Source organism: Balaenoptera borealis (genome assembly GCF_965194805.1).
Source record: "Balaenoptera borealis genome assembly, chromosome: 8".
Taxonomy (NCBI): Eukaryota; Metazoa; Chordata; class Mammalia; order Artiodactyla; family Balaenopteridae; genus Balaenoptera; species Balaenoptera borealis.
This window is the reverse complement of record NC_138865.1, coordinates 74,962,485-74,984,106: the sequence shown is the minus strand read 5'-3', so window position 1 is coordinate 74,984,106 and position 21,622 is coordinate 74,962,485. Positions and strand designations below refer to the sequence as shown.

The following is a 21,622-nucleotide window of genomic DNA, read 5'->3' as shown; positions in this document are numbered from 1 at the left end:
GAATTGTAGAATTTCATAGGAACAAGAGGACATATAATTTGGTGAAATATAGTATAATCATGAAGAGATTTGGGTTTTACCTGGTATTTTACTTTTCTGGGATCTATTCTTCTGGGGAACTAGAGGATAAAAGATTGGGAAAGAAGAGGAATAGTGGGGTGATATGAAACAAATTAGGTTATTTCTTATGTGAACTATTGGAAGGTTTTTATAAAGATTGCAAAGAAGACTTAGAAATAATTGTTTACAATGCCGCAGGCCACAGAAATAGTTTTCTTAGTAGTTTCGTCAGTACCCTCTTAACCATTAATACACAGGACAATCTGATTATATACTCCCGGCCTCTCCCCATCTTTCCACTTCTAAGATGACAGTGGTGTAGAGATTGAGTCTCAGACCGTATTGCTTTCTGCTCCCACAGGCAGCCACAATTGGAAAGTGGCTCATAGTTCTCTCATTCACGTCCACAGGCAAACTCTGTGGTTGCCCAGTTTTTAAAGAGAACTTAAGATAGTTTACCAAAGTCTATATCTGGTTTTCGTGAATAGCTGAGGCATGGAACAGAGGCACACGTGCAAACTGGGCTGTCAGCTTGGTTGACTGGTTCTCTTCTAGGCCACACAACTCCAGGGGAAGAGGAAGAGCTACACTGTGGATAGGGTCCCATGTAAATAAATAGGGTGGGTCTTGGATTACCTCTCCAGTGTAGAGGTTAGATGTTCGCTTAGTGCCCACATGGCTCTCCCCATGCACAGAGTTTGGTGATCACTGACATGCTCATACTGAAAAAACAGTTTTTAGATGTTTCGTTTGTTGCAGAGTTCTAGAGTTCTGACAGCCTAAGAGAATCCATGCTGTTTCAGTTTGGTGTTTCATCAGCCTGGAATTCTCTAAGGTGGCAATGCTCTGAAACCATTCATAAAGGGAATGGTCTGTCATATTTGTTATTCCTAAAAAGGTGGACAATATGCCCTAGACTTCTTTTAGGTTAACCATAGGAGGTATAAGGAAAAAGAGAAAAGAGCCTAGAACTAAGAATTTAGAGCCACTTGTCCCACACATCACTGATTTTCCATTGAGCCGCTTATCATTTAGATGTTCAGCTGATTTTAAAACTTCCCGATAAAAGCATTGTAGAGGTGTATCTGCATGGCTTGAATAACATTAGTAACTTACCACTAATAAGAAGCAGCTAAAGATTATAAAGCATGTAACCTGCAGCCTGCTTTGCAGCTGTGTACTATGTGTTCGATAAGGGCATTGAATTAACATTACCCGACATGAAAATTACTGAGCTGGACTTGGTCTATGTTGAGGAGAGAGAAGATAACACACACTTTTCAACAAGTTGTAGTGAGTCCAGTGGTCATGCAACCATACCAAGGCAACACTTAGATCGTGTTTTAGTTTGGAACTGTACTTATTTTTTGGTGGGAGGGGTCATTAACAAGCTAACTAAAGCATTTGGAGTGAAATAAAATGATTAGCTCAGGAGATAGAACTTATAATAGATTTTTATTTAATTGAGGTATGGTTTGCTTACAGGGAAACGCAGAGATCTTAAGTATAAAGTTCATAAGTTTTAACAAATACATATGACTGCATAGTTCCCCTTCCCACAACTATTCTAGTTTCTCTTACCATGGATTAGTTTTATCTGGGGAACAGGTAATAGTTTTTAAGTTGAAATAAGGGAAAATACCAAAGATGAAGTTGAACGCTTGCTGCTTGAACTCTACAAGGCTTTGGGAAATTTTTTTCCCCGTGCATGTCATAATTAATCAAAAATGTTGGTTGACAACTATTCTGTGACTCAGAACTGCTTTAACCTTAAAGTAATTGTAATGGATATGAAGTTGGGTCCTTGCAGGGAATGCTGGCTAACATGGCAGGAGCCCTCATTTTACGATGTCCTTGTTTTTCATTGCTTTCAGGTGTCTCTCAATGTCTTCTTTGGAAAGCCTGGTCCCTGGTTTGAAGACTGTGAGCTAGATGGTGATAAGAACTCCATATTCCATGACATTGATGGCTCTGTGACAGGATACAAGGATGCTTACGTGGGAAGAATTGACAACTACCTGATCCGCCATCCAAGCTGTGTAAATGTTACCAAATGGAATGCAGTGGTATGCAGTGGGAACTATGCCCAGGTAGGCCAGAACGCATTGTGATGCCTGATTCCTTACCAGCTCCTGACAACACTGCTTCTGTGAGGAGTACTCTTCAGCTCTTTGGGATGATTGATACTTTCCAAAGCATGGGTGTTTTTTTTTTTTTTTTTTAGGGAAAAAAAAAGAAAAAAATTCATTAGGAATCATAGACTCACAGAATTTTATTTAAAGTTCCCCCACTCCAAACCAATTTAAAAGTGAAAAAGTGAGCCCAAGAGAAGTAAGATAACTTGCCCTTGGTTAAATATGGTTGGGTTGTAGTTGGGGTGAGAACCCATATTTCCTGAGTTCCTAGGCCAGGTTTTTTTGCTGTGCTACAGCTGTGTCCCCTGAGAGGGCGTTTCACTCTTCGCTTTCAGGGTTATTATCTCTATTTTTATCTCTAAATTAGGGACTCTGACTTGTGAGGCAGAATATCAGTAGGTCACACGGAAAGTGAGATGTTCTCAGAAACAGAGCTAGGAATTGGAATGAGTGGACAAGGAAGGAATCCAAGGAAATTCTGCAAATTACATTATGATATAATGTCTATGAAAATATGAAGGGGATGATATAGATTGGGAAACACTTCTTTGAAAACATTAAGCTAGTGTGCATTTATTAACTGGATGCCCAGTATAAGAGGATGGAATAATTAGGGAGGTAGTATGTTAAGAGCACAGATGCCGGAACCAGGTTGCATGGGTTTGAATTCTGGCTTTGTTATTTCCTTAAATATGAGATGGGTAAGTTAATTAACTGCTCTGTGCCTCTGCTCAGTGAGGATAATATTAGATCCTCTCGTATATGGCTGTTGTGAGGATAGAATGCGCGAGTATTGGTAAAGCATTTCACCCGTGGCCTAGCACATAGTGAAGTGCTTGCTGCAATTAGTATTATTTGAAGAGCAGGGCTCTAAGTTGCAAAGATGATTTTAATAGTGGTATTTGATGGATGAAAGATTGCAGAATGGAGGTATCAGTTGCCCAGAATTTTGAAGAGAGCAGAATTTTATTTCCATATTTTAGACAATTACATGGTCATATTTAATAATAGATGTTAAGAGAAATAATAGAGGAAAACGATAATGGGAGCATGGAGAGGAGAATTAGAGGAAGAGCAAAGTATCTTCCAAGGCAGACTGGGCTCTGATAGCCTGAAAGGCAGGAAAGAAGCCTCCCTTGTTAATGTGCTGCTGAGTGCTCTTATTTGCAGGGTAGGTTCTTCCTGGGGAAGGACCAGTTCTGTGACGGAGCCCCTCCACTGAGCTCTGGCTACTTTGCCTATCAAGGGTGTGTTTGTGGCTCCTGCTTTTCAACTTCTTGAGCCCCCTGAGTTGTATGTGGTTTCTACCATCTAAGCTTTCTATAGTGGGAGCTTCTTGGAGCAGAATTCTTTATTACTCTTCAGACTTTGAATCATGACTGTTAAAGAATGCTATGATTCTTAAATTAAAAAAAAAAAAAACTTTAAAAAGATTCTCATTTATAGACAAGACAAAGGGCTTAAGAGGGGTAAAGATTAGAGAGCTTTTTCTGGTTTATTTTAATGGAGTATTAGCTTCTTTGTTGTGGGATTTCTCATCCCCATGGGAGCAAGAGGAGTCATACTTGCCTAAGTTCTGGGAAGGACAAGGAAAGGATGGAGAAATAATTATAGTAAAATAAAGAAGAAAAGAATGTGGTTGAAAATGTGATTTCTTCTTCCATTCGTTTTATTGTTAACCAGAATTGCCCTCTAAAATTAAGTTGACTCATTAATGCCTAAGAAGATATAGAAATTCTAGAATTAAAATAAAACAAAGATAAAAAGCTTTTAATTCTTTAGTAGCTACAGTTTTAGTTAAATTGGTAGCCATGTATATTCCAAGGTACATGTATTTGTCTGTCTTAAAGTGGTATGTGCTCACTCATGAAAACTTTATATTTCATTATAAATGTCTCTATATAGTCTTTGGATTTTCTAAGGTATTTGAGAATGTGAACCTGATAACTTCTATCTTAAAAAGCAAAGTAGTAATTCTATTTATATTTGAAGATGAAGAAAGAAAAAAGTGTCTAATACTGCCCAGGGGGCTCTGGGAATGGTAGGACAGAAATTTTCTCCTGAGAATTTGGAATTTGGGCTGGGAGCCCAGATATGTAGCCATTTGTTTTCTTGGATGATGTATAATACTGTATTTTTTTAGCAAAAGATAGAAGCAACTGGATCTCAAGATAGAATAATCATTCTTTAGCTATTTGTAAATATATTTTAATGGGATGTCTGCTCTTTGCTGACCCAAGGGTAAAGGTGCTCGGGAAGAAAGGTGGTAACATAAGGAGAATGTGCCACCTCAAATCCTTCTTGGATTTGGAAGAAGGCAGGATATATATATGTGTGTGTTTGGCGGGGGTGTATTCTATTATATTTTAACCTATTATATAATGAAATATAGATCAAATATAAACATTTAAATACAGAATAAATAAATATAATATATTAAACATATATATTTAAATGTAGTCTCAAAATATATATTTCCTATCTCTATTTTAATCTTTAAGTGGTGTCAGTAGAGAAGAGTACTATAGTCAAACATGAATGAGAGTTAAGAATCCTTTCTGGCTCAAAGAATTTATAATTGAGGAATCAATATGGATAAAACTGCAGAAATCAGAGAAAGAGAAAACATAGAGAAGTAGCGTGGATTAAATGCAACATTCTGCAAATGTTTTAATACTTCTGGGGAATTCTGTTACAGGATACTGATTTGTTTTAGGAAATTGTTCTGAGGTTTGTTCTTTGGAGGATACATTTGGGGAAGATTTTGTTTTGGCACAGTTTGGGGCTCAAATGCCACTGGAATAAATTCAGGGCTTTCAAGTTTGCCTCAGTTTAATATGTTTTTCCAGTTTTTGCAGAACTCTTTATAACTTTTTTTTTTAATGGGTGGAAAATGACTTCTTGGGCTGATGTAGGTCATGGAAAATAGAAAGCCAAAGCTCTGAGATATTTTAAATTTCCATCTCTTATTTCAGAGGAAAGTCTTTCAGATTTGACTAGAGGGTATCAGTTTTCACATTAATTTACTAATTTTTTGTATGTGTGTACTTCAGATTGAGGGATTCCTTTGACAAGCTATGTAAACCACAAAGGTTTTATATTCTAACAAATAAGCTGGCCTGTTGTGGAAGAGATGATGAAGATCTTGGCTAGCAGAACACATGGTCTGTTTTTACTATTTCAGTTTAAGCATGCTTCATTGTAAGTGGAGCTTAGGATGAAGTTGGCTACTACTCAGTCTGGCACGGATCATAGAATCTCTCTTTTGAAAGTAGAGACATTTGACTTTGTGCTAGATATGTTTTCTTTAGCTACTTAAATTTTCATTATTTATTTATTAATAATGATCCTTAATTATTTTTTGAAGGTCTATGTGCAGACATGGAGCACTCAGAATCTGACTATGACCATCACACGAGATGAGTATCCAGCCTACCCTATGGTGCTCCGGGGAATTAACCAGAAGGCAACCTTTCCGCAGTACCAGCCTGTGATCATGCTGGAGAAGGGCTACACCATCCATTGGAATGGGCCAGCACCGAAGACTGCTTTTCTATACCTCATAAACTTCAACAAGTATGCTTCTATTACTGTTATTTCAAATACTTGGGCAAGTAGTAATTTAGCGGAGAAAAACAATAACCTATCTCCTTTGTAGCAAGTAAAGAACTCCAACTTTATGTACTTTGTTCCTCCTGTGGGGAGGCTATATATGTTATATTGATGGAATTAAGAGATTGTATAAATTGAATTCTGTCCTATTAAAAGCATGTCTTTTTCTCTATGGTCAAGGAATTGTGGGCAGAAAGCCATTTATCGGTAGGTTTTAATACCGCCTGCTGAATACTTTAATTCTCCGTAGCTGGGATGGGAATAAATTTTATCTGGTGTTCCAGCTGAGCACTTGGTTACCTAGAAAGTAAAAAGATTTTTGAGGCCAAGTTTAGATTTTACAGAAGAGAGTAGTATGACTGATTAGTCATGTCAGCAATGGGCAAGAAGTGGAAGAACTGTGGCATGGATAATGCCAGGTATTTGCCATCCCTGCCAGAATGTGAAAGCATCTTTCTATCCCTTCTTGATTTCTCAGTTGTCTGCTCTAATAATATTACTTTCAATCAAGGGCTCTATTTTTACATTAATTTATTTAAGCGTTTACTGTGTGCCAGTTGATATAAAGATGACTGAGAGAAGTACTTGCCCTTCAGGAGCTCACAGTATACAGGTGGAACAAAATTTAAGTAAATAAACCAGTACTGTTTTTTAAAGGACAAAATATAAGAGCAGTTATTCTGCCTAAGGGAGTTGGGCCAGGCTGCACTGAGAAGTGATAGCAAGTGATCAGTTTTGTTACAAAAGCAGCAGAGTTGGGAAAGGGCTAGTTCTGCTCAGGGACTGATGGATTGAGTGTGATGGGAGCGTAGGTCGGGGAAGTGACAGAAGATGAGACTAGAAACAAGAGCTGGGACTATCTAGATGTGTGATGGTTAACCCATGGGACTCCATGAAACTGCTCAGATATCTACCTGAAAAATTGGTTTGTTCACGTGACTGGTCATAAAGGTTGACTCGTCAGAACTCTCTTAAAATACCCAATTGGAATGAACAGAGATAGACATAGAACATGTAGGAATTCCCCTCTAAGGATGGCTGAACATCATGGTAGATGCTCTTATTCTGAGATGATAGGCCTCTGGCACATGCTCTAAACTGAACCATTACTATTTTCCTGTAACACTGGCTGCTGCTTCTCTATGCCCTTGCTGGACAATTGCACCTTCACTTACTGAGTCAACCAAGCCAAAAAAATCTCAGGACTCATCCTTGCCTCTTTCTTTTCTCTCATTTCTCCATCCTATCAGTGGCGAAGCCCTGTTGATCCTGTCTGCTTAATTAATGTTTTCAAATCTCTCCACTTCTTTCCACCGTCACTGCTTGTGACTGAGTTTAGGTCATTATCCTCTCTTGCCTGGATCCCTGCAGCAGCCTCCTACTTGGTCTCCCCACCTCCCTCCACCTTCAATCCTTGGTCCACATTGTGTCCAGGGTGCGGGTTCTAAAAGCCAATCTGATATTGTCACCCCCATCAGTGAGCTGCCTAGAAGTCAATGAAGGAACAAATGATTGTCAGAGAGGGTGGAGGAGATATGTGGAAGAGTGATCCGCAATCCAAAAAGTTGTATCTGGCAGGTTATGAATCTGAGGTGAGGTATTATAATCAAATGGTATGCAGGGTTCTGCACATACAAGGCATAACTTTTGAATAAATACTAAGAAAGTAAAAAGATTTTAAGGTGAAAAAAAGGATGAGCCCAGAAGTTTCAAAACTCCATATGGGCTTGAAATTCAGTCCAACTTTCCTTGTTTAATTATCTAAAAGTTTGTAAAAGTTACATCATGGGCAGAGGCAAGAGGAGGAGATGGATAATTTTTTTTCCAAATTTAATATAATTATAGAGAGGTCATGGATTTTGTCATAGTGGCACTTTTGAAAATAACAGTTTAAAAGTTATAAAAGCTGTACTTATTCATTAAACAAAATAAGGAAATACAGAAAAACATTAAAAAATTGCAATAACCTATAATTCTTCTAATCAAATTGAGGCATTATAAACATTTATAGGGTTCTCGTGTCTCTCCACCCTCAAGTGTTCTCTGAGCATATAAATACGCCAAAATTTATTTAACTACTCCATTCCCCTATGAACATTTAGATTGTTTTTCTCCTGCCCCTCTCCCCCTTTTGGTATTACAAATGATACTGGATAGAACATCTTTTCTTATACATTTTTGGTCTGTATTTCTAATTTCTTAGTGGGATTACTGGATGAAATCTGTGTGAACAATTTTAAGGCATTGTTACATATTGTTTTAAAATTGTTTTGGATGATTAAAAAGTTCTGGAAATGGATAGTGGTGATGGTTGTACAACCTTGTGAATGTACTTAATGTCACTAAACCGTAAAGTGAAAAAAGGTCTAAAATGGTAAATTTTATATGTTACCACATGTATATTTTGCCACAACTTAAAGAATGCCAAAAAAAGAAATGATAAAAAAGGGGAAAATATTCTTAATGGTTTTCAAAAAGTATTAATTTTATATCTTAGGACATTAGGTAAGAAAAAACACTATGGCAATTTGGTAATATTCATCAAAGACTTTAAAAATGCATATACGTTTATCTCTAACAAATTTACCACTAAGAATTTATCCTAACGTAATTATAAAAGATAAAAATATATTTATGAATAAAAAAATTCTTCGGAAAGACTTTACCGGTGTACACTTACTTCCACTATCAAGCTATTAGTGTTTCTTCCATTTTAGTATACCCATACCCAACTGTCTCAATTTTATTATCTGCTTGCAGTATCTAAGTACATTTTATCCAGCTTCTATTCACATTCCCTGAAGTCCTGTTGAAACCAAGAATTTTTTATAAGCCATATCATTATTGTACGTATATTGAGGAGAGAAATTTGGGTAACATGTAAAAGTCGATGATTCATTAGTGTGTTAGGATTCAGGACTTTCATTGTTAGTGGCTCCATACACAGCAGAAATTTAAGGAGGAGAAGACCATGGCTAAAATTTATATATACTGTAATACTCGAAATGTACTGGCTGAAATGTGAATTCATGTTTTTATTGTCTCTCCTTTATAGGAATGACTGGATTCGAGTTGGGCTCTGCTATCCGTCAAACACAAGTTTTCAGGTTACCTTTGGCTTTCTACAGCGGCATAATGGCTCATTATCCAAAATGGAAGAGTATGAGCCCTTGCATTCGCTGGAGGAATTGCAGAGGAAACAGTCTGAGAGGAAATTCTATTTTGACTCCAGCACAGGGTAATTCGGGGCAACCAGTGAATGAGAATTATTGCTGTTTTTCTTTAGTGGTGAAATTACTAGTTCTTCAGTGTAACTAAGAATAGATTGTGATGTGACGGCTGCTTAGAAAAGCGGCTGATGTGGGTAATTCTCTGCTCATCACCATTAGAGGTTTAGAAGAGAACTAGAATGACTCGTAATTACAGTTGGCAGTAGGAATCGAGTGAGATGTTTGCTGTTTACCTATTAAGGCGATTTAGAAAGAGAAATTATCCTTGTCAATAAAGAACCAGTAGGCCCAATTGAAAATTAAAATAATGTTTTCCATAACGACTCTAAAGATGATTACTTCCATATGATATAGTTCATATTTTAGTGAAAGCTCATTTTTCTCTTCCTTTAAGACTATCTCTCAAGTTGACCTTGGGTTTTAAAAAAATCACTGTGTAACCATGGCATATTTGCTTTCAACTTTCTCTAGGCTGCATCTTTACACTTTTTAGTTCTAATCCTGTTCAGCTGGGGTCCTGTTGGCTTTGTCTGCTTTTATCCAGTTACAGTCTCTCAGCCTTTGGGTTATGGTAGGCTCTCTCTCCTGTACTCTTCCAGAAAGTAGCATGCTCCTTCAATATCCATCCCTTAAGCTGGCATTTCTACTCTATGCCATTGTCTAGGTACTATAAAGATACTAATGTAAATAAGGCACATTTCTTCTGCAAATTCACTGTCCATTGAAGGATGTGGGCATGTAAAGCAAGTAATCAGAGGGCGAAAGGTTTAAATGCTGCAAGTCCTATAGTGTGCCTTTTGAGATAACCCAGAGCTTCAGCCTTGGGTGGCCAGTGACAACCCAAGAAGATAACACTGGGGCTGACTCTTGAGGAGTGACTAGGAGGAGACGAGGAAGGTGTTCCAAGGACAGTGTGGATAAATGCATGGAGGCATGAAGAACATGGCATGGCACGTTTGGGGAAAGACAAAATTTCCTACTGGAGAGAAGGGTGGCAAGACTGACTGTGGGGGAATGAGGTTAGGGTTCAGTCAAGTGTCTTGTTAGCCTTTGAATAAGATGCAACTCATTTGCCCTTCAGGGCTGGTGCAGCAGCCAGTGTTATCAGCTTAAATCTTTTTTTTATCATCATTATCTCTGATTTCAACTTCACCAACCTAGTTGGGCTTTTATTCTATAGATGATAGAACTGCCACATTCTCAGTTGATTTTCCACAAAAATAAATGGAACGCTCAAATTTGTAAGGACAGTCTGGTGATCACGAATTAATGATTGATATGTAAAAAGATGGGAAGTATTTCTTCATCTGGATATTTCTGGAGTCCTTCAGCTTTTGAGGTTCAAATTCTTTTTTAATTCTATTCATTTTGATGATTTAAATTATATATCAAAAGTCCCATGCCTAATCAAGTCCCTGTCATTCCTCATATATATGTTAAAATTACTGGATTTTGGAACAGTGGCTGATTTTCACCTCATCACAACTTTGTGTTGTTCAATGACCTCATGTTAAAATGTGAACTCTTGAACTCCAGTAATCAATCGCATTTGATCAAGTCCTTTTTAGAATCTTGACTTCCTTTGGTTTAGAAGGCCTAGGTTTGCTGACAGACATTGGACTACTGCCTGGAAGTTGCTTTTCCATTCATCTTGGCAGTAGGAGGAGAATTCAGAATGGGTAGGACTGTTCATTTCACTTGATTTTGGCCAAAGTACAGACAGAAGGACCCCAGGCCCATCTGCTGTTAGTAAACATCACAGGAATTGATTTGAGACCATATCTTGGCCTTAACCAAACAAGTCTCACAGTTGCTGTTTTAATTATTCTAGTTTTGTGCCTTAAACCAAAACAATTTGTAAACCAAAAGAAAAAAAAAGAATAAACCACACTAATTTACCAAATCCTAAACTCAACACAAGTGTAAAGTTTTCCAAGGAATTTTTGAGCCAAGCCAAATTCCATCCTCCTAAATTACCTATTGAACTAATTCAAACCAGAAATCGACTTTGATACTGCCCATAACTACTGAATCAGGTTATCAAAATATTTTCTAAAGTGGTATTGCATTTGAGTTAGAACCCTAGGAGGGTAGAAAGGAAAGGGAAACAACTTTATTGGTTTTGTAGTTTATTTTTCTTTAAAAAAAATTAATTTATTGGAGGAATATCCCTTCTGGCCATGAGTTTATTTGAGGAATTTTTGTAAGTTTTTGAAAGTTAATCTAACACCCGTTGGACTGGTTTCTGTCTTGTGCAGGTTGCTGTTTTTGTATCTAAAAGCCAAAAGCCACAGGGATGGTCACAGTTACTGTTCATCTCAGGGATGCGAAAGAGTCAAGATCCAGGCAGCAACAGACTCAAAAGACATCAGTAACTGCATGGCCAAAGCGTATCCCCAGTATTACAGAAAGCCATCAGCACTCAAGCCGATGCCATCCGTGCTCAAGGGACTCTGTCAAGGCTGCGGAACCCGTCAGGTAAACAGGGAATAAAAGTGGTCTGTGGTCCAGGAGAAAAAGTCAAAAGGTTCTGTGCAATCAGCACATTTTTTTTTTGAAACATCTGTGCTGCCAATTTATAAATATTGCATGGTTTCTCCTGAATTTTGGCCCATTCTAGAATGTGATGCTCATGAGAAGCAAACCAGTCCAAATTTATAATAAAACTACCTTCCCCCTGTGATATATCAGTTTGCCCTGGATGATTGTGGATTTATTGATTGTCATCTTTTCTTTCTCAGATGTGATTCCATTACAGTATCGCTATTACGTTTGCATGTCAGTGTTATCAAAAAATAATTTGTTTTCTTGGAAGTGTGAAATTTATCTTCAGAAAAGGCACTCGTATGAAAATTGTTTCCTTCAAGATGAAAAGCCATTAATTTGAAGCATGTGCTATTATGTTTACCTGTAATTAAAAGTACAAGCTGACTTTGGCTAGAAGTGAAATGCTTCTTGTGACATATTCTTAATGAGATGGTCTCCTTCTAGATCTTGAGAAAACATGGCAATGAAAGTAAATCCAAAGTATGAGCTAAAATCAGGCATGGGGTTTCCGAAGGAAGTTAGACTAATTCCAGGTGAAAAAGAAATACAGAATTAATATTGCCCTAATTGATCTTTAACCTTTATATAAACAAACATGGGTCAAGAAGACTGGTTCTCAACTTGGTGGTCCCCAGGCCAGCAGCATCAGCATCACCTGGGAACTTGTGAAAAATTCTAAATCTTGGGTCCCACCCAGTTCTACTGTATCAGAAACTTCAGGGGTGGGGCTTAGCAGCCTGTGCTTTAACAAGCCCTGGAGGTGATTCTGATACATGTTCACATTTTAGTTTCACTGGCCTAGAGGAGTTTTTAGAAAGTCCTTATTGCCACAGAAATGCTTACTATTAATATGGAGAAAACCTCTAAATCTTTATTTTTATTTCTTATCATTATAAGTGATTTGAGAAAACAAAAATTCTTCCATTGCACAGGTTCTTTATTTCTAATTTTTCTTGTTTCTGTCCATTGGAAGCAGTAAGAACAGGGAAAGGAAGGGGGATTTATGCTTCCTATCGTGATATATGATAAGTATTTTTCTGATGACAACTCACTGTCATAGTCTTGTTGCTCATACCCTTGAGCCACCTCTATTCTCCAATTCAGCTAAACCAACCAACCAACGAACAGACAAAAAAATAAACCAGGTACATGAAGAAGTTTATATGAATCCTTGCCTGTCCTATGTAATGTTTTGACCGTTAAAGTGAAATTTTCAGATAGTCTTTGTGGGGAAGTAAATTTTCCAGCCTAATTCTTAAGTTGAATTTGTTAAGAAAGTCCTTCATTACTGAAAATACTTCAAATAATTTATAATTATTATAAGAAATACTACAATTTATAAAATAATTTAATCATCTTCAGAACTATTCTGGGCCTATCTTGTTAAATGGTTCCATGCATTGACGTTTAGCATTCTTTATTCTTTGGGCTTAAAACATTGATCAGAATTCATTTCTTAAAACTGTATTGACTAGTGACCTGGCAGTTGAGAATTATTTGATGCATCTGGGGACATCACTTTTACTTGGAAATTTGAGGGGAATTTTTGTTTTGAATGTCAAAAACACGTGTATTAGGAATAAGTAGGAAAATTCACATGAATTTTTTGACTTCAGACCTGAGACTTCAAAGCAATGTCCAGCTTCTGGATGCTTAATATCATGATTATCTGTTCTTGCCATGATTATTTGCTCTTGTTGGCATTGATTTATAAGGACATACACTTTTTTTTTTGTTTTTTTTTGTTTGGCCACGCTGCGTGACCTGCGGGGATCTTAGTTCCCTGACCAGGGATTGAACCTGGGCCATGGTAATGAAAACGCTGGACCTAACCACTGGACCACCAGGGAATTCCCCAGGACATATACTTTTAAGTGCTAAATTGTGTGAAGAGTTTAGAGCGCTTTTGAATGAAAAGACAGCCTTTAGGGAGGAGGTGGGTGGTGGGACTTGGAGACTGGAAGTGATTTGGAGTAGAAGGAAAAAGGGAAGGGCGTTCTTGGGAGGGGAACAACATCTGAAAAGGCAGGGTAGCAGAAGAGGAGGTAAAGCGCTTGTGGGAAAGTGAGGGAACTGCCCTGCATGTTGAATGTGATAGAATAGTGGGAAATAGGGTCATGGCTCTGTTTGTGGAACGTTTTGCAGGTCTGGTGGAGGAATTTAGACCTGGTGATGTACAGTCCCCTGAAAGTTTTTAAACAGGGTAGTCCTTGTCATCTACACTTCTTTCCTCAGTCCTGGAGTGACTGAGTCCCAATTCAGGATAACTGGTCTGAAAAGGACCTTTGAAAAGATTTGTGACTGTTTTTGCATGAAATGTTTACAAAGATTTAGATATAAAGCATATTTATGTAGTCATTTGTAGAATTGATTTTATTAACAAGATTACAATGATTTGAAACTGGGATTGCTCCGGAAAGTTAGGAACATACACTTCTCGTATAAAGCCTGTATCAAAAGACAGAATTCCAGGTCATGAAATATGTACAGAAAGTTCAGAGAAAACAAAAATAAAAACAAAAACCCACTCACTGGCTTTGGTATAGTTGAGTTTATTTTGAAGGATCTTTTTGGAGGAAGATGCAGTTGACATAGATATGGAACTTCTTCCCTGTCTAGGTGGTGTTTACAAGTGATCCTCATAAAAGCTACCTCCCTGTGCAATTCCAGTCACCCAGTCAAGCAGAGACTCAGCGTGGAGACCTGTCTGTTATTTCTGTGAGTACCATCTGGTGTGTACATTGCCTCAGCTTCTCGGTTTTACATTTTATCCTGGTAACATGAATTATCTCTGGCAACATTCACTTGTTTATAATCACATTTTGATTATTAGTGGAGAGCAATACAGTAGAGGTGTAAATACCTCCTAAACATTTGCATTTTAAATAAATAAAATAAATTTGTTAAAATTTTTTTCTCAGTCAATTATGTTTATTGATTACTTTTAGGTGAATGTTAAAATTATTCAGGTAATTATTCAGATTTCTTTTCTGTTGGAGACAAGGCGTTTTTGGTTTAAAAAAATTGTCATAGATAATCAATATGCAGAAATTTTAACCTTGGATTTTGAAACTTAAAAGAAGCTCCCCAGTTATTTGTTTAAAATATGGGAAGTGAAGGTTTTAAAATTTCCTCGGCATTTTATTTTGAAGTTGCCTGGTTCCCATTTTTTTCAGATGAAGAAAGTGAAGATGCAAAGTGTTAGTTGTCTTTTTTAAGTAGGTTAATGGGAGTTAAAAGCCTTAGCCTCATATCAATACTGGAATTTGGGCTAAGAGCCAAGCTAGCCCGCAAGGTAACCAGCTCTAGGCATGTGGCCTGTCCAAAATCGAGTTGACCTGAGTGCATCTATATAAACAGCTCTTTGGGTAGGAGGTATCTAGCCATCCAGCTAATACCCAGCTAGGGTCTGGGCTCTGTCTCATGTGGTCTCCTTAGGAGCTCGGTTTTTTTTTAAGTGGTGGACAACACATTCACAAATCCACATATATGTGAGCAAAATTAAATCTTACTCTTTTTTCTCTTTCCCAGTCTCTTGTATTGTGTTAAAATACACATAACATAAAATTCACCATCCTAACCATTTTTAAGTATATAGTTCAGTGGTATGAAATACATTCATGTTGTTGTGCAACCATCATCATTATCCATCCATCTCTAGAACTTAACTCTGAATTAAGAACTTTTTAACAACCCTGAATTAAAAATACTGCTACTTAAGGGGGGGGAGGGTGAAATGGGGAGTTATTAATCAACAGGCATAAAGTTTCAGTTGAGTAAAATGCATAAACTCTGAAAATCTGCTGTACAACATTGTCCCTGTAGTCAGTAATAATATATTGTTCACTTAAAATGTTTGACGATGGATCTCATGTTAGTGTTCTTACCACAATTAGAAAGAAAGAGAGAAAGAGTGAAAGATCCCTATGTAACTCAAAGATTTCTCAAGTATATATACCTATTGCCCTACATTAGCATTTCTTCATTTTGTAGTATGTTCATGATGTAATTTTATTGGTATGAAGTTTGTTAGCTCAACATCTCAATGCAGTCAGCTGCATGAAGAACCCATCCCAGCCTACTTGTGTGGAATCTGGTGGGTGTCAGTTGCAAAGGGAAGCAAGTTGGTGCTGAGTCTCTCTGCTCTACTAGCTCACTAGATAATTAAAGAAGATATTGTTTTGCCCAGACAATCTCAGGTAGGGTATTCCTCTGGGTCTGTAGACATTGTTTGACTCCATTGCTGCACACTGGGTGCCTGGGACCCTAAAAGAGATCACAGAGGACTGTGTTCTGTCACATTTACCTCCAGTACTTTTCACATGCATTACCTGAAGAGTCTTTGCTGGACATGGCCTTGCTTTAGTTTTTACGGAAAATTTTGTGTTTCCTTTAAGTAACAGGTTTTTGGGGGGTACTTTTCAAGGGGACAGTTTGGGTGTGTTAAGGATCATTATGTATATTTTTTATAAAATGTGTCTCAGTTCTAAGTATTCCGATTTTTAAAAATAACTGAGTCACTTTCAGTCTTTCTAAATATAAAATGGCACTTTATGTCAAGCACTTGTAGAATTATTCTCTAGACTAGGGCTATTTAAATACAGGCAAAAAGCCATTTTGGATTCCTATGAGATCATTAGTGATTAGAAATAAAATTTAAGTATCACTTCTCCAAGCAAGGACAGGTGTAGTGAAGAGAGCATCTCTCCTTTGTTAGCTTTTAACATAGTTTATAATTTCACACATTTTAAAGAGAAACAGTGCCTATGACTTAAATTAGTGTTAAATCATTTTTCAGTCTAGTAAGTTTTTTTCCCTTCCTTTTTGGTTGAGGAATTAATGAAATTTGGATGTATCTGGAATTCCTTTTTCTTGAAAAGGTCTCCAACCATTAATTTAAAGAGGACAACTGGAAATTTCAGTTCATAGTAATGGTGAACAAGATATAGCAATACCCTGTGGCTTAAATCCTGGTAAAATTACCATTTTTCCATTTTGATTTTAAAGGAGAGCTATATATGGAACAAAGGAGATGAAGCAATCTGGCTTCTCTGATGTTCTAAATCTAAACTATAATGGGGGCGGTTTATGCGGGTTAAAGCATGCTATCTATTTATCTATCTATCTGACTAGATATCTATTTCATATAGATACATGTATTTTTCCCGAACCAATGCAGTATAGAGGCTGCCACCTGATCACTGAGTTGGAAAGCTCTGACCCCAGTGAGAGAGTACGTGTGTAAGAATGAAGGCCCTGAGCCTGCAGAGAGTCACCCTGCTCAGCTGAGTGTGGGCTGCCATGCTTTGCTTGTAGCAACTTAGCCAGTCAGAAAAGACCAGTCAAGGCAAAAGTCCATGAGAACACAGGCTCAATTTCAAATGTTGGCAGAGGAAGAGTAGTGGAATATGCAGTTTGGGTTTGGGAATTATTATTTGATTCATGGGTTTAGAAGACAGACAGAAAGGGGCTGGAAAGACAAGTCATCCTGGAAATGCCAAAATGGTGATGACCGCAGATGTTTTTGTATTCTCAGATCAACGGCACTGACTTTACCTTCCGAAGTGAGGGCGTCCTCCTCCTGATTGTGGATGCCTGCAGTGTTCCCTTCCGGTTGACGGAAAAAAAGGTTTTCTCTTTTGCTGATGTCAGTCTCATGGAAGAGTATTTAAAAACAAGCATCCCTCCAAGGTAGGTGAAGCTTGCTCTGTGTGAGGGATAAGGTACCTTAAAGATGACATCCGGTTAACTCTGAGCTTTGGTTTGTCTACCTGCCCTTTTACTCATTTAGGGTATTTAGGATTCTTGAAAGATAGTGATTCCTTCCTAGTCTCAGGTTGATGCCTGTGTGATCCAAGTTGCTTGTCATTGATAAGTGAGGACTTGGATGTTAGAAGAGTTTGCAAATGATGGGAAGGCTCTTGGAAGGAGAAAGGCTCAACATTTTGGATCATTCCTATCCCACTTTTTAGTATTAAGTTAGTCTACATGGTACCCAATGCACTCAGAAGGCTCATTATCATTTTAAAGCAATTTTATAGATAATTTTATAGACAATTTTACCTTTGCAGCCATCTGTCCCACTGATGAACCCTCGGACAGCATTGTGCTATGACTGTAGTATAGGAAGTTGTCACCTGGGTCACTTGGAAGTGACTGGAAAGGAGTAAATTGATTTTTTTTTTTTTTTTAATTTGGCTGCACCACGTGGCTTGCGGGATCTTATTTCCCTGACCAGGGATCGAACCCTCGCCTTCAGCAGTGAAAGCGTGGAGTCCTAACCACTGGACCGCCAGGGAATTCCCCAGGAGTAAATTGAGTTTTAAGTGAATGAGTGTGTAGTCTCTCTTTTAAGAACCCTAGTCTGATTCATTTTTCTTTGTTAGTCTCTGAACAAAGGTACACAGGAGAAAAATCTTTCTTTTTTTGTGTTGGGCAGACACAAAAGGTATTAAAATAAGCCGTAAAGTCATAGTAATTAAGCCGGTATAGTAGTGGCAGAGGATAGAGAGATCAGAAGAGAGAATCCACAAAAAGATCTGAATGTGTGTGTTGATATACTCACAATAAAAATAGCAATTTAAACCAAACCATGGAGAACAGATTTTATTTCATTTTTTTTTAGAATTGGCATTTATCCATTTACTTAGTAAATAGATAACAGAACGTAGGTAGGTATAGAGAGCATCTGAAACTAACAAAACTAACCTCCTCTGTTAAAATAGTTTGTTCCATGACGGAGCTGTGTCCCAAGCCATCCACTAGGTCAACTGACCTAAATGACTTTTGCTTTCCCACATTTACAGACCCCTTGTAATAGCAACATAAGTTCTAGGTGGGGCATTGAAGGGGACACTTGTAATAGCAAGGATGAAAAGGCATGTGGGGTGTTTTTGTGTTTGTTTTTTGAGTTCTGCTTTTATCTAGTATTTCTATACTGTATTTAGTTCAGAACAGTACTCAATAAATACATGCTGAATTACTGAAATTTGCTCTGATTTTCTAACTTTTACAGGTCAATTGTCCTGTTGAGCACAAGAGGAGAGATAAAGCGGTTGAATATTTCAGATTCGTTAGTATCTCTGGGATTAGCCAAACCAGCCAATCTTTATAACAAAGGTTTGTATTTGTATTCTTCTGTGAAGTTCTTAGGAGGCCAGCAACATATGCATTTTTATGGTGGAGTATAGCTACCAGACTATTTTCATGAGCTTGTTTGGCTGGGGTGGGTATCATGAAGATAATTTCTAAATCAGGAGACAGTGTTAGAGGAAGTGTGTTGGGATGTGGCTTGTTATTTGGGGCAAGAGGTGGGTGGTAAGAGTTCATTCTCTGACGTAAGGAAGTACAGTTCTTTTTGTTTTTGTTTCACAGCCATCTTTGTTTTGCTCACCTCCGCTTCACCTCCCACATTATCTTGCATGGAACTAGTAGAGGTACAAATTGAACTTTTTCCTTTTCTTTTTTTTAAGGGAGTACCATATTTTTGGGATTCAGTGGAAACTTTAAACCATCATGGACTAAGCTGTTTACTAGTCCTGCTAGAGAGGGCCTTGGGCTGCTTGAACAATTCGTACCTTTGCAGCTGGATGGATATGGTTGTCCCAGAGCTGGCACGGTCCGCCGAAGAGACTTGGAGCTGTTGAAGCAAACTTCAAAAGCACATTAGAGACTAACTGTAACTTAGCTGGGGGAAAAAATGTGAACTAACTTATTTAATTTATGGCATTTTAAAATGACACTGTTAACCCAACGGAACTATTTTCCTGTTTGATACAGAAAGGGGAGAAAAGAAAGAATTTAAAGTGATTGCTTGAATACGGGCTCACGCACCTTCTAGTTGTACAAAATGTTAAAGAATTTATTTGTATTTGTTAGGCTGGTATATTTCAGAGATCAGTTCTCTTATTCCTCACCTCCCACTCCTGTGTTTTGTAGTGACCATAAGCAGTGCTTCACCTTTTGTACAATGGGACATCTTGGGGGAGGGAGGGGGCTTCTGAGAGTCAGCCTGAGTCCTTGAGAGGACCAGCTCTTGTAGCACCTTGGATACTTGAAGTCTAATGCTCAGTTGTGTTGTTGACTTTGGATCAGCAGTTGACCTGCGTGGCTGGCATGTTCAGGAATGCCTTGGGCCCTGGTTCCAGGCAGCCTTTGAGGATTTGGTATGATACTGAATGGTAGAGTTTTAAGTGGCAACTCAGGCCCAGCTCATGCCCTTTTTTGCCTGGACGTGTGCTATTTTTATTCATTTGTATATTGATTCCTTCTAAGGGTTCAACTTTCAAACAGGAAGTATGGAATATATTGGGACAAAGGGCTTTTAGGGGTTAGACATCCCTTTAATCTGTGACCATTGGGCAAAAATTTGACCTGCACCATTGTCTGATGTTGGTGGGACCATTTTTGCAGCTTTAATCCTTAGCCTGTTTTGACTGTATACTTGTATTTAAAATGCAGAGCTGAGCTAAATATTTACATTTTTTAAAAAAAGAAGCAGGCCATTTTCCTGAACTATAAACTTGGGTTGTTTCAACTTGCACAAAGGAAGTCTGTTCTTGGAGTTTCTCCTGCACCCAGTTTTTTGTTGTTTTTGTGTGTGGATTTTTTTTTAAGCTTTACTGCCCACCAACCTGGCAGGACAATTGCAGAAAGCTTAATGATACCCCCAAAATATTGTACTCAGGGGGAGAAAAAAGGGAGAACCTTTTAAGGGCCAGAATAATGGAGGGAATATTCAGAAACCTCTTTTTAGCCTTAGAGGAATCCGTTACTCTTAATTAAATTGTTAGAGCCAATTTTAAAAAAGGCACTGTGATGCCATATTTTTCTTCCCCCTAGGTGCATGCATCTCCTGCCAGTGAGCACTGCATGTAGCAAAAGATTGGTGCCACAGCCTGGGATGTCACCACACCAAGAGGAAAGAAGCATTGTAATGCGTTTACCTTTTCCTAAACCCACAATGCATGAAGTGTAGTGGAGGGATGGCCATGGCAAGACGCGAGGGAATATGTTCAGGTTGACTTTGGCAGTGAGTACAGACAAATTCACTTTTCTCTACCAAGAGCAACGGCTGATGGCCTGTCCTTTTATGTCCAAGAGAAACTGCAGAGCAGCTCTGTGACTTCTATTACTTTATAAAATATGCTACCTCAAAGTGCTACCGATAAACCTTTCTAACTGTAAGTGCTCTTGCTAAGGGCACATGTCTTAATCAAAGTTTAGGTTTTGGGGTGTTTTTTTTTTTTTTGTATATCAATGAATGAAATCTTACCTATTAAATATATTATTGGATCATCGTTCCTCAAGGTGATTAAAGTTTGTTTGTGTGTGTGTGCGTGTGTGTGTTTTATGACCAATATCTTTTACGTGTGATTTTTAGAGTTTGGCTCTTTAAAGATTTGGAGAGGATATGTACGTTCTAAGGCACTCAGTTTTTCTGATTTATATGCTAATGATCAGGGCCTAAGTTAAATAAATAAAAATATGTGTGCATGTATATTTTTTTATATGTGTGTGTGACTCTATTTATCTAGCAAGCAGTCAATCAGTCCATCTGTCATTTTTTATTCCCTATCCCAGCTGTAAAGAACCTATGGGCAGACATAAGGAAGGGAAATTGTCCTCCACTAAGTAGATTTTGTAAAACTAAGTAATCTTCATAAGGCCAATGCAGAGGTTCTCAATGTTGGCTGCACATTGGAGTCACCTGGGGAGCTTTAAAAACTGTGAAGTCCTGGGCCCCACCCCCCAGCTCCTACATTCAGATTTAATTGGTGTGGGGTGCAGCCTGGGCATTGGAATTTTCTTTAAAGCTCTCTGGGTGATGCTAATAACATGTAGCCAGGTTTAAGAACCACTGCACTAATATAATAGGCCCACTGTTTAACTTCAGTCTATAATTTTTTTGTGAGGAAAACAAAATTAAGATTATCTGTTATTTTTATTTGCAGTTCCTATACTACTTACAGAATTCCCAGCCCTAAACAAAGCATTTCGCTATGGTCTCCTTTCAATCGAACTTTCAAATAGAGTTTT

At 37.9% G+C, this 21,622-nt stretch overlaps 1 protein-coding gene across 6 annotated transcripts in view; it reads left to right on the top strand.

The window, feature by feature from the left end:
• CEMIP2 (cell migration inducing hyaluronidase 2) overlaps positions 1–21,083 on the top strand; it is a 78,294-nt gene extending 57,211 nt beyond the window's left edge. For 5 of the 6 annotated variants that reach the window (XM_082401367.1, XM_082401366.1, XM_082401369.1 and 2 more), the window contains 8 exons: positions 1,935–2,150; positions 5,563–5,771; positions 8,863–9,045; positions 11,296–11,515; positions 14,204–14,302; positions 17,121–17,275; positions 18,600–18,703; positions 19,057–21,083. In XM_082401367.1, the coding sequence (XP_082257493.1) occupies positions 1,935–2,150; positions 5,563–5,771; positions 8,863–9,045; positions 11,296–11,515; positions 14,204–14,302; positions 17,121–17,275; positions 18,600–18,703; positions 19,057–19,253 (1,383 nt within the window). In that variant the 3' untranslated portion in view covers positions 19,254–21,083. Of the gene's footprint in view, positions 1–1,934; positions 2,151–5,562; positions 5,772–8,862; positions 9,046–11,295; positions 11,516–12,560; positions 12,730–14,203; positions 14,303–17,120; positions 17,276–18,599; positions 18,704–19,056 lie in introns of those variants that run through there. The other variant, XR_014247277.1, reaches the window with a different exon arrangement.
• Positions 21,084–21,622: the final 539 nt, after the last annotated feature.